The sequence below is a fragment of the Sinohyriopsis cumingii genome, chromosome 19 (genome assembly GCF_028554795.1).
Source record: "Sinohyriopsis cumingii isolate HCF-2022 chromosome 19, ASM2855479v2, whole genome shotgun sequence".
In the NCBI taxonomy this organism is placed as follows: domain Eukaryota; kingdom Metazoa; phylum Mollusca; class Bivalvia; order Unionida; family Unionidae; genus Sinohyriopsis; species Sinohyriopsis cumingii.
In genome coordinates, this window is record NC_142979.1 from 38,698,761 (window position 1) to 38,713,114 (window position 14,354).

Here is a 14,354-nt window from a genome sequence, read left to right on the forward strand (position 1 = left end):
GTAACACAGAGATATACGCAGATTCCAAAGGTGATTAGAGATAATTGTAATATTTTATCGGTGTTCAATGGCGTAGACACGCACACGTTGAGAAATATCCCTCAGACCTGGTGCAACGGCGACATGGATATAAATAAGTTTAAAAATTTGTTCAGCCGCGCTCAGGCAACGCCGCACGGTTTTATTACGATCAATCTTCATGATCCACGAAGTCGGTATCGAATTGGTCTTGATCAAATTTATTCATGAAAAAGCAGCCCCACCATGCAACAAAAAAATTAACACAAAAAATTATTCCCTGACATTTATTTTTCCTGTCTCGAACGCTATATTTACTAACACACACGGCGCGACCACCCGATGCACCTGGTCTGAAATGCATGAAAATTAGCTTCCGTAGAAGGCTTTATTTTTGAATTCTGAGGCTTCTACGAAGAAAGTTCGCGTAGGAAGCTTTATTTTGGCTGGACGCACTGGTCTGTTCAACTTCCCTGCTGCTACTGGGTACTACAAACCCCAAAATTAGCCCACGGCTAAAAGATTACATGTATGGAGTTACACACTCCGTCAACGACCACCATCCAATTCCTTGGTCAATCAAGCAATCAGCGCCCACCAATCGGTCAACAACGCTCAATCACCTGCTATATTACAATCCACCATGTTTAGAATGTAAAATACCTATATAAGATACATAATTATAATGAAAATATTGAAATTTACATTTATACATATAGCAATCTGATATTAAAGCAACTCCTTTTGAACTTTTTCTCCAGGATGCCCCTCACACCATCTATTTATCTATCTACTTATCTACAAATTAAGATGAAACAGCCACCCTGATGTTCCTGACCGCTAAGAAAAGTACAAAGGAGTCAAATATTAATATTTTGATTATTATTTTACCAATACGATAGTACAAACATTAAACCCGTTGTTTTATTAATAGATCGATCCATTTCTCATATTATCTACATAGTGTACCAAGAGGGGACTTTGCAACAAATCTGAGGCAATGACCTCAAGGACAATTAAGTCTTTAACTGACAATGTCTAAATGGTGCCAGCAATGATCACGGCGTTCAAATTGTCGAAGTGCATGAATGGAATCGAGATCCATCCAACTTGTCTTCAAAAGTAGTAGTTCACATTTGGTATCAACCGAACGCTGTGCTAACATTTGGTGGCTATGTACCTTGCGTTTAATTTTGTACACATAAAATATCTCCTTCGTTTGTGTGTAAGCAACATTGTATACCATTTCTTGATGATGTCTCATTAATATAATTTACTGCACAATCATGTTTTTTTTGTGTGTCTGCTGTGATAAGATTGAATCATATTCCACATTGGTCTCATTTCGTGCAGTTTTGTTTCTCCTACAGACAGAACATCGCAAGCTAATTTACGACCAAAGCATTTCGTGGCTTGCTTGTAACTAAAGGTATAATTGCGTGATAGACTGACGTAGTCTATCCTTCTGGCCTTCAAGGGAAGTAATCCATGTATATAAACATCATCCACCCAGAAGAATGGAGTCACGTGTGCTATTCCGAACATTGCTGGAATCAGATCTGCGGCTAGAATCACCGTGAACCCACTACAATACGGCGGATAAATATTTTTATCTAACAATCCAATGTTCTTCAATTCAGAATCCTTTACATACCACTTGTGTTTGACATCTCGCACTATTGGGGCTTTCCCATTCATAAATATGTTGCAGAGAATATATCGAGTCTTATTTTCAAACATTGGATAAACTATTTCCAGCAGTCTATATGTATCTAGCACAACGTCATCATCCACTTTTACAATCATTTTTGCTTGCATGCAGTTCTCCGTAATCCATCGTAATCCCATGACTCCTTTGTTCGTCAGATTTCTGTACGTGTCCAGAAAATCTCCTTGTAAAATGTCCGAATGTTCATCGAATTCCCTGGAGATATTTTCTTGAATCGTTTCGTTTTGAGGGTCGCCCATCAAAAATAAGACCCTTATAACTCCAAAATGTTGAAAATACGCTTTATTAGTCCATGTATCTCGAATAACGCTTCTTCTCTCAAAATTCACTGGATTTGTTTTCACCATAATAAGGATTGATATATTGTCAGCCGTTTTACACAGATCCGGGTTATTGATGAGGTAATTATTCCAAAGCATTATCGGATAACCAGGTTCGGAGACATATGAAAGGTGGCGTGGAATCTCTTTAATAATCTGTGTAGATACAACTGGTGGCAGGATTGATGGTTCCGGATGGTGATGAGTATTTGATGTACTCTCATTGCAAGTGAAAACCACCAAATATTTTGGTACAACATTTGCGATTTCTAGCGTCTTGGATACCGTTGTAAAATATAAAAATGTTGTCAATGTAATGATCAGCAGTCCAAGAGTATAGCCCTTTCTCCTAAAAATAATTCTTTGAAGCGACATTGCAGATTTTTTCTAGTCTCACGAGCGAATGTTTCAACGCGGATCTTTCTCCTTTACTATCACTTCATTGCCTTTACAAATTGAATCTAGACTTGAATTACTGCTAATAATACCTTGTTGAGACTATTTCTTGTTTTCACTACATACTCACTGTACTGTGAAAAATCCGATTATTGCACTCTGTATGGTTATCAGACACTGTATGGCTGTTTCCTTTCTTATAGATTTATACTCCCAAGCTGTCACAACGTTTTGGTGTAGTGTTAAATTATATCTTGATCAAGCTTGGTCTCCTAAAATAAAGAGAAAATAATCAACATCCTAATTCAAAATGATACATTCAATCTCAATGAAACTGATATACTATTCAATCAAGGTTATGTAATATTCAATCAAAATGATATACTATTCAATCAAGGTTATGTAATATTCAGTCAAAATGATATGCTATTCAATCAAGGTTATGTAATATTCAGTCAAAATGATATGCTATTCAATCAAGGTTATGTAATATTCAATCAAAATGATATACTATTCAATCAAGGTTATGTAATATTCAGTCAAAATGATATGCTATTCAATCAAGGTTATGTAATATTCAGTCAAAATGATATGCTATTCAATCAAGGTTATGTAATATTCAGTCAAAATGATATACTATTCAATCAAGGTTATGTAATATTCAGTCAAAATGATATACTATTCAATCAAGGTTATGTAATATTCAGTCAAAATGATATACTATTCAATCAAGGTTATGTAATATTCAGTCAAAATGATATGCTATTCAATCAAGGTTATGTAATATTCAGTCAAAATGATATGCTATTCAATCAAGGTTATGTAATATTCAATCAAAATGATATACTTTTCAATCAAGGTTATGTAATATTCAGTCAAAATTATATGCTATTCAATCAAGGTTATGTAATATTCAATCAAAATGATATACTATTCAATCAAGGTTATGTAATATTCAGTCAAAATGATATACTATTAAATCAAGGTTATGTAATATTCAATCAAAATAATATACTATTCAATCAAAATAATATACTATTCAATCAAAATGATATACTATTCAATCAAGGTTATGTAATATTCAATCAAAATGATATACTATTCAATCAAGGTTATGTAATATTCAGTCAAAATGATATACTATTCAATCAAGGTTATGTAATATTCAGTCAAAATGATATACTATTCAATCAAGGTTATGTAATATTCAGTCAAAATGATATACTATTCAATCAAGGTTATGTAATATTCAGTCAAAATGATATGCTATTCAATCAAGGTTATGTAATATTCAGTCAAAATGATATGCTATTCAATCAAGGTTATGTAATATTCAATCAAAATGATATACTATTCAATCAAGGTTATGTAATATTCAGTCAAAATTATATGCTATTCAATCAAGGTTATGTAATATTCAATCAAAATGATATACTATTCAATCAAGGTTATGTAATATTCAGTCAAAATGATATACTATTCAATCAAGGTTATGTAATATTCAATCAAAATAATATACTATTCAATCAAAATAATATACTATTCAATCAAAATGATATACTATTCAATCAAGGTTATGTAATATTCAATCAAAATGATATACTATTCAATCAAGGTTATGTAATATTCAGTCAAAATGATATACTATTCAATCAAGGTTATGTAATATTCAGTCAAAATGATATACTATTCAATCAAGGTTATGTAATATTCAATCAAAATGATATACTATTCAATCAAGGTTATGTAATATTCAATCAAAATGATATACTATTCAATCAAGGTTATGTAATATTCAGTCAAAATGATATACTATTCAATCAAGGTTATGTAATATTCAATCAAAATGATATGCTATTCAATCAAGGTTATGTAATATTCAGTCAAAATGATATACTATTCAATCAAGGTTATGTAATATTCAATCAAAATGATATACTATTCAATCAAGGTTATGTAATATTCAATCAAAATGATATGCTATTCAATCAAGGTTATGTAATATTCAGTCAAAATGATATGCTATTCAATCAAGGTTATGTAATATTCAATCAAAATGATATGCTATTCAATCAAGGTTATGTAATATTCAGTCAAAATGATATGCTATTCAATCAAGGTTATGTAATATTCAATCAAAATGATATACTATTCAATCAAGGTTATGTAATATTCAGTCAACATGATATACTATTCAATCAAGGTTATGTAATATTCAATCAAAATGATATACTATTCAATCAAGGTTATGTAATATTCAGTCAAAATGATATGCTATTCAATCAAGGTTATGTAATATTCAATCAAAATGATATACTATTCAATCAAGGTTATGTAATATTCAATCAAAATGATATACTATTCAATCAGAATTATATACTATTCAATCAACGTGATATACTATTTAATCAAAATCATATAATATTCAATTAAACTGATATAATATTCAATCAACACGATATACTATATAATCAAAATGATATAATATTCAATCGAAATTATATATTATTCAATCAAAATGATAACTTATTCAATCAACGTGATATACTATTCAATCAAAATGATATAATATTCAATCCATGTGCTATACTATTCAATCAAAATGATATAATATTCAATCAAAAGGTTATAATATTATATCAAAATATATTTTTCCAGACACAATAACATACATGTGTGATCTGCTTATACACACCGCAATCTTCAAATCTTACTTAGATATACAATATGCATGAAAACGGGCATTTTCCTATTCGATTTGCTCAACAAGAGGCGTAAGTGGAGCCGATATATAGCCGATGTGTACAACAAAGAATATTCCTACAACTTTTACCACAGCTATTTATAGCATCCTATGTAATACTTGTACCGATGAATACAAATGGATGCAGGTGTTTGGGTGTCAAGTAAGTGGATATGTAGGTACATGATGTTTGCTGAAACCTGCGGTCGGTCTCTCCGTTTTTCTTTCTATAAGACTTTTCATATATTTGGAATGACTCATATGTTGTTGATGCGAAGAATTTTCATTTAATATTTAAGCAAAGAGTTTTAAATGCATTCATTAAAAATGGACGAATGATATTCAGAATAGTCGCACTTTACCTTCGAACGAAAATTTTAAGCAATTATTTGAATTTGAAGATTATGTGAACATTTTGAATTCTTAAAATTAAAGTTTGTTTTGCTCAGATGAAATTATCATCAGAGCAATTAGGAAATGAAACTGCCCCGTTATTCGCAAAAAAGAAAAAAGAAAAAAGAATCGAAATAGAATTAATGTTGTACTATTGTAATGTAACACTAATGATACAGAAGATAAGTAACTCATTGTATTAGTATGTCATGAGTACCTATATCTTCATCGGAAATGTATAAATTCCTATTATTATGCAAGACTTGGTGTTTTCAGATTTATAGAACTCGTGCATGTTAATGAAATATTATGTTCAAACCAGAAAAAATACATCCATGGAGCTTCCACGTACAATAATCTTTATCAGAGTGTATACATTTTAAAATATGTTATATCGCAAAATTCAATCGATGTGTCCAATCCCACTTCGAATTCATCGCAAGTGTCTATTCCGAATTTTTCTCGAGTTCAGTCTCACATTTTATACTGCACTGAACACTGTGTTATGAGTATAATTGGGTTGCAATGTATTTATATGTATCACTCGATACGTGTTATGTATTTGTACTTCGATGTATATTACTCGTCGCGTGTTATATGCTTGTATTTAGAATTAGATGTATCACTCGTCACGTGTTATATATTTTATTTAGATGTACATCACGCTTTATATATTTATATTTATCATTCATCACACGTTACGTATTTATTTATATTAAGATGTATATCTGATTCTAGTTTTATGTTTGTACTTAGAAATATCACTCGTCGCGTGTTATATATTTTGTATATAGATACATCGATCATAATGTGTTATGTATTTGTATTTAGTTTTATCACTCATTGCGTGTAATATATTTTATACTTACATGGATCACTCATCACATGTTACGCATTTTGTATTTTAATATATCGAGCATCGCGTGTTTTATATTTGTATTTGATATATCCATCATCACGTTTTATATTTGTATTTTGATATATCAATCATCACGTGTTTTATATTTGTATTTAGACGTACCACTCAAAGCATGTCATACATTTGTACTTTTCTTATACATGCTTGTATTGTATTTCATATTCTACTTCATACTAATAGATGTGACACTATAGTTTAAGAAAGATTAAGTTTTGGTGCTGTTCTGTTCTATATGTATGTGAGCGTGCATAGGGTTCGACGCAACATCAGCATAATCTAGCCTATATTTTGCCAAGCACAATGTATGTAGGGAAGACAAAATCCTTGTCAAAAGCCTCGGGAAAACGTGTTCCTCCAGTCAAAAGTAAACATGCAACCTGAGACAAAAGATTAAAGAAAAAATTGCAAACACTCATGAAAAAGCATACAAATAAAGATAAAGGAAATAAAAGAATAAACATTCATAAATTAACGTATCATGTTATCGCTCCGGTGGCCTAGTGGTTAAAGCGTCCGCCTCTAATGCGGGAGGTCGCGGGTTTGAACCCCGGCCTAGCCATACCAAAGACTTTAAAAAATGGTGCTAACAGGTGATTCGCTTGGCGCACATCATTAAGAGGTTAGTGTTAGGACTGATCAGCCTGGTGTCAGGATAATGTGACTTGGTGGGACATTATGCTACATATCTGCGGCATGATGCCCCAGTGCTAGACTTGACTATAAACTGCCACACTGCTGACAGGGTAGCGATATGACTGAATTTTTTTTAAAGCTACGTTAAAAATCTAAATCACACACACACACACACACACACACAAACATTATCATGTTTTTGTTGGGTTTTTGGGGTGGGTGTTTGTTCTTTTTTCTTGTTGTTAATTTTTTACATAATCCTGTACACTTTTAAACAGTCCAAGACCTTAAGTAAAAAAAGATCTAAGAGGAACGTCTCATAACTGTACATAATGCTGTAATCTCACACCCTTAATAAACCAAAAAACACACTGATAAATCGCTTAGAAGGCCGACGTACACGTGACAGGCGTGTACATGATAAAATACAATCATATTATAAACTGCCACACGACAAGTATCGTAGCATATGACTCAACTTGTTAAAGTTACGTTAAAAAATCCAGTCCACATCTCACTCATGTGATACATATTCAGGATAGGTTAATCAGTTATGAAGGAGAACCTTTTTAATTTATTAAGGAGATGGTATGCCTTCGTTTTCGCTGTGTCTTTGTTATTGTTTTCTGGGTGTGTTTTTATACAGTAATTGCATCTGTTTCTCATGACAGTGATCCTGGTCCTCCATTTCTAATTTGCATTTTCAAGCTCATAGTTGTTTTAACCTAATAAAAACCCGTCTCAAGCCGACAGTCCCAAATGGCGAGAAATAATTATTTGCAATATACACCCTTGCTATCTTTCAATATAAACGTAATAAGAAAGTCCTGGATACGAGATGTTGCGAATTCTTTCTCTCTCTCTCTCTCTCTCTCTCTCTCTCTCTCAGGTGTCCTTGATATATTCGATAACCGTTCCGTTTGCGTCATAATCATCTAATAAAAGCAATGCATGCAATCCTACTAGATGTACCAGGTGTATATAATGAAAGACAAAAGGCCAAATCGAATTTGAAGACCAATACAAACTTTACTTGTACCATTTATCAATACCACATTTAGATGGTTCCCTCCCTGTTTGCTACCCACGGTTTACTACGCATTAAAATAATGCAATATCGCGGCTATATCATGTTTGTTATGCTTTAACATAATGCAGTCTCGCGGCTATATCATGTTTGCTATGCTTTAACATAATGCAATCTCGCGGCTATATCATGTTTGCTAATCTCGCGGCTATATCATGTTTGCTATGCTTTAGCATAATGCTACATCTCGGCTATATCATGTTTGCCTTGCTTTAACATAATACAATCTTGCGGCTATATCATGTTTGCTATGCTTTAACATAATGCAATCTCGCGGCTATATCACGTTTGCTTTGCTTTAACATAATGCAGTCTCGCGGCTATATTATGTTTGCCATGCTTTAGCATAATGCTACATCGCGGCTATATCATGTTTGCCTTGCTTTAACATAATACAATTTTGCGGCTATATCATGTTTGCTATGCTTTAACATAATGCAATCTCGCAGCTATATCATGTTTGCTCTGGGGGCCCCGAGTGGCCGAGTGGTCTAAAGCCTCTCCGTCACGGATCACTGCAATCTCACCTCTGTCTGCGTAGGTTCGAGTCTCGGGCTCGGCCAATGTTGATATGTTAGAAAGCTTGCCGGTAACTTCTCGTGGGTCGGTGATTCTTTCCGGGGTTTTCCCGGGTTCTTCCTCCACCATTAATACTGGCCGCCATGTATAGCCTATCTTGTGCTGACAAAATGGCGTTAAACTCTATGACAACAAGTAGAACAACATGTTTGCTATGATATCTCACGGCTATATCATTATATCAGTTATTTTGCTCATGTCCATGACCTATGTGCGTCTCCATTTATCACCTGGTCGTCATTGATGACAGCACAGAACATTTACAATGTTTAAATGTTATTTTATCCTGTTTACTAGTCAGAAGAAAAACTTAATTTCTTTGCTCTTGTTGATTGTCATGTACTGGTCTCTCGTGAATACACAATTCAGTGAGACGGGACATTAAAGGGGCAAACCAACACTGTAAATAAGGATTTCCTAACTTCACGCAACAATTAATACGACGATGTTATATATATATATATATATATATATATATATATATATATATATATATATATATATATATATATGTCGTTTCTGCATGAAGAAAGAAACAGATCAGGGAAGGCTCGACATGTTTTATAATTGTGTCATCTTGCTAGATTGTCGTTTAATACGGAGGGGGATTACCGCCAAACATGTATGCTTGTATTTTCTAATCTTCCTTGATGCATTATTGTAAATGGCTGCTTGTAAGTGCTACTTTCACAATTCTAGTCATGCATTTTCTATTCTTCATTGATGCAAGCTGTCAATGGCTGCTTGCAAGTGTTTAGATCTACTTTCCCTCTGCGTCACTGTATCTTGCAATTTGCCAACTGCTGAACTGATTCTGTAGTTTGTCGTAAGGCAAACGCTATGTCAGGTTTTGCATACTCTGTTTATAAGCTTGCCATATTATAATTACATCATTCCAACTAATGTTTCCATACAGATTCGGCATTGAAACAATATAAATGCTACGCTTTTTATCAGTATCGTCTTTGTTGTCCAACTCGTGTCGCCATCTGTTGTCATAATATCATAGTACAGATTAGCATGGAATTATGACAACAGATGGCGCTCTAAATTTCTAAAGTTTATCCTTCACCAGAAATAATTAATGCTTCCCACGGAACTTTTGGGTATTCATTTTGTGTTAATAAACATTGTACTTCTTTCAGTACCCTTTTTAAGGTGTACGTTAGCAACGAAGTTTCAATCGTTCTCTAAAACCATGTGTTTTCTCGAAGATCTAAGCACCTTACGAAAACAAAAACACACAATATTACAGCAGTGTGGTCCATCTTCTTCAACTCCAGTTTTGACGCACTTCAGTATTTACTTTCACCGTTTACCAAATCTACTTCTTAGTGATGTATCTCATTACTTCGGAAACATCAGTTATTTTAGCAAAGTAGGGATCAGAAACGACAATGATATATTTCCTTGTAACTCTTCTTAACGAGCTTTTTATCAGACGACCCCAAGTTGTACGGATCGTTTTGTATGTCACCCATTTTGACGCACATCACAGACGTCCATCTTTTCCTGTGATACTACTGTACATAATCTCCCGAGAAAATAAAATATTTCAGAGCAACATCAATAGCACATTAAAAAGTTCATAGGTAAAATGACATTAAAAAGAAATTAAGATTTCCTAAAGGTTTTCTGTTTCAATTTTGAAAGATATTTTGTCGCAAAAGCCGAAATAATCAAATTGTAGAAAATCATGTTCTTATCGTAATGACACTGTTTACTTGCTATTAGATGTATTATATTTAGTCTACGATTATTTTTCAATACTTAATTTGCAATGTTAAGGATCAGAACCTCAACCGTTAAACTCTGAATGTATTTATATAAAAAACAGCCTTAAAACCAGTTTGCATTCTTTAAAACTTGTGTCTCTAAAAATGAAAATAATTAGGGACAAAAAAGTATGTTATAGAAGATTTTACTTTTATTTAAAGTCATTTTTACCATTATCAAACCAATTAAAAATAATAAATTGGTTCAAGAATTTAAAAATATAAATATAGCACCCTAAGGTTCTAATTATTCAGCTACTCTTTGTCACGTTAAAGTTGTTTTTTTAAACTAAAAGAATTGTTGAAATGTGAATGTAGTGGCGCATGATTCCGACTTATTAAGAGTGGTGCTCTTTGCAATTTTTTTTACAGATCACTGTCTTTTTATTTGGTTTGATTGTATTTAATTGCCTACATATATCCTGGATAGTTGAGGGTGTTTTGGGACAGTTTTTTGCTGTTTTGGGGTAATCGTGGGGTCTTTCATTTGGTGATAATTACCAACATGCGGAAATAACTCTCCTGATCTTACTCGATAATTATACAACACAGGAGTTTACTGATCACTGTCTGTGTTTGATTCTATATAATTGTATACGCTATCGTGGGTAGGTAAGAGTGTTTTCAGACAGTCTTTTGCTAGTCCCATGACTTTCAGGGTGATATTGGCAGAAAAATTAAACTGTTAGATGTCTAATTCATGCATAAGTTGTTGGAAATAATCAAAAATAAAATTGCTGGACAGATTTGGGGTGGCAAACAACTGTTAAAAACATTGCCTAAACTTTTATAACAGTCCTTGTTGTAGTATTCATCAAAGGAATAGCCTATATAAATCTTGAAGACGCACACATTATAGTCAACAAGTAATGGTTGCTTGACTTGGTATTAGGTAAGGAGCGACAGTTTACCATTTTTTCTGATAAATGGCTTGCCAAATAGTTGCAAATATGCCTTATATATGCCTTATTTGAATCCAAATAATTTGAAATAACTCCAAACTACACAGCAGACACTTTCCAGTGTAATGAAAAAGCCCAACTGAGAATATCTCTCTAAAACAAAGATTATGTCGTATTCTAAAACGCAGTTTCGAAAATTCCCAAGTTGCGAAATCGAAAGTGGGGAGGGGGTCACGTGATCATGTTTTCATCACGTACGCCGAACATGACCTTGACAAAAACCAATCATTTTACTCTAAGAAATAAAATTTTAAGAAATGTATATTCTCAAATCACGTAGTCCCATCGTGACCTCAACAACAAACAATCATTTTAAAATTAAAATAAAACTTATTTACGTGGCTGCTGCTAATATTGATTAAGGTCAGAAACCAAGTCAGCTTATGTGTTTACTAAAAAGAACAGTCAAGGTCAAACTATTTTCTGGAATAAGTACGAGTTCCTAGCAAACATTATTTTGACATATAATGACATTTTAAAAAAAGATTTTAAAGCTTAAAACAATTAAATCAGATAAAATTAAATCAAATATATATATATATATATATATATATATATATATATATATATATATATATATATATATATATATATATATACATGCATATATAATGAAACTGCCACTGTAAACTACTGATTAACAGTGAAAATTAATTTCATAGGAATGAGAGAATAAACAGAAACTTCAACTCTTTCTCTCTCTCTCTCGTGAGTAAACAAGAAAGAGAAAGTTTAGTCTTGCGGTGCAGTTATCTGCTATTTGCTCAAACCTTATGAGGTCTTTACTGATATAAAAAGCAGAGATTGCACTGCACTCTAAAAAAATAAATGTGCTCGAAATTGATAACAGTGTAATGAGAATATATAAACGAATTAGGACCATAAACTTTGTTTGTAAGTGGCTACCCTATTCTGCCACCGTGCGGTAGCGGTAAATTACACCCACAAAATGTCCAAATAAAAATGGGGTGGGAAGGGTAAGCAGTAATATAACATTGTGTAAATATATCTAATTGTATACAATTTTATACATTCTATTTTTTTTTCTTTTTTTTTTCCTTTTGTTCTTGCAAGCCACATCTCTTCTGAATGTTAATACTCTAAGAAATCAGCTGACTATGACGATATTTTAAATAAGACGCCCGAACATGCCGTAAAGCGGTATAACCTCCTGCTGCTAGGGTCAGGGGAGTAGTCGTATTGTAAGAAACTGACGTGTCACAGCGCTATCTGTTGTCATAATGAGGCATTATGTTAATCTAACTTCCGCGTTGCTAACTTGCAACGTGCTTGATGCTACATTATAATCATGATTTTAGAAGGTGCAATCTGTAACTTGAGATATATCAAGTTTGTAAATAGAATATTAAAACTTGTAATATCTGACATAGCATTTGCTATAAGACAAAACTACGGAATGAATTCAGCGTTTGGCAAACTGCAAGATACAATGACGCAGAAGGAAAGTAGATCTAATAACTTGCAAGCAGCCGTTAACACATTAACCCCTGGAGCGTTTTGCCATTTTTGCCTGAAAATCGAATAGGAAACACATTTTGAAAGCTATTTCTGAATAGACTCGAAAACACCAAATCGCCGGTCATCTTTCAATAACATACTGCCTAGTTGTGTTAGAAACATCGTTTATCGTTGGCTATTTGACTCGCGCATGAGCAGAAGGGTAAAAGTTGTACGTCTTTTTTTTTTGTTTTTTTTTTTTGCTAAACGGAGCCATTATTTTTGTATGGAGACCACTCTTTATTCCAAATGCCCATCTTATTCTACTTTTTGCAAAGGCTCATCTGTCTGTTTGCAGTTCATACAAGTTTGCCTTAGATCTGAGACCAAAAAGTCTAAAATCCGGACACAAAATGGGATTCCGACCACGTGCGAATTTTGCGTTAAAAAAAAGTCGGGTCCAAAAACTGAGGTTTTTCTATCTGTATTTTGTAGTGCAACTAGATATTCCAGATTATTTGGTATCATTGTAGAGCTACATCTGTCTACCTTTCTATAATACCACCCAAGTTAGTGTATCGTGCATGACCATGACGCTACAGAGCTCGACAGTAGGCTACTACCTCCTGCCCCGTAAAGTCGTCGCTAGGGGTTAATGTGTTAACAGCCTGCATCAGCGAAACATAGAAAATTCATGACGAATTATGAATGTAGCACTTGCAAGCAGCCATTGACAATAATGCAGAAGGAAAGTAAAACTTGCAAACTGCCAAGTACACTTTGCATCAATGAAGAATATAATATACATGGATAGAATTATTGAAGTAGCACTTGCGAGCAGCCATTTACAATAATGCATCAATGAAAATCAGAAAATACATGCATGTAATTATGGCGGTAAGCCCCCTCCATAGCCAAAGGGCTAACTCATGTGAATGATGTTAATTTCAAATAATGGATGTCCGGAAGGTAAAGAATTTACTATTATTGTAACAATCAATGCCGATCTTATTTATGGAACAATTTACACCAGTACGTCATACGGTGAGACGGCAGACAACGCCCATTCACAATAACGATCCAAAAAGAAGGAATGACGACGCTAGTTGACGATCTTCATTTCCATTATTTCTAAATCCCCTTTACGAAGGTAAAGAATTACTATTATTGTGACAATCTATACTGATTTTATTTATGGAACAGTTTACACCAGTAAACGAATGGGTCTTACGTCATACGGTGAGACGGCAAACAACGCCCATTCACAATAACGATCCAAAAAGAAGGAATGACGACGCTAGTTGACGATCTTCATTTCCATTATTTCTAAATCCCCTTTAAG

The 14,354-nt window shown here is 33.3% G+C and overlaps 1 protein-coding gene across 2 annotated transcripts in view; it reads right to left on the reverse strand.

The window, feature by feature from the left end:
• Window positions 1-291: 291 nt before the first annotated feature.
• Window positions 292-14,354, reverse strand: part of LOC149775527 (beta-1,3-galactosyltransferase 1-like) — a 35,835-nt gene continuing 21,772 nt past the window's right edge. For both annotated transcript variants that reach the window (XM_089943575.1, XM_089943574.1), the window contains exon 2: window positions 292-2,735. In XM_089943575.1, coding sequence (XP_089799701.1) covers window positions 1,303-2,442 — 1,140 coding nt within the window. In that variant the 5' untranslated portion in view covers window positions 2,443-2,735 and the 3' untranslated portion in view covers window positions 292-1,302. The remainder of the gene's footprint in view (window positions 2,736-14,354) is intronic.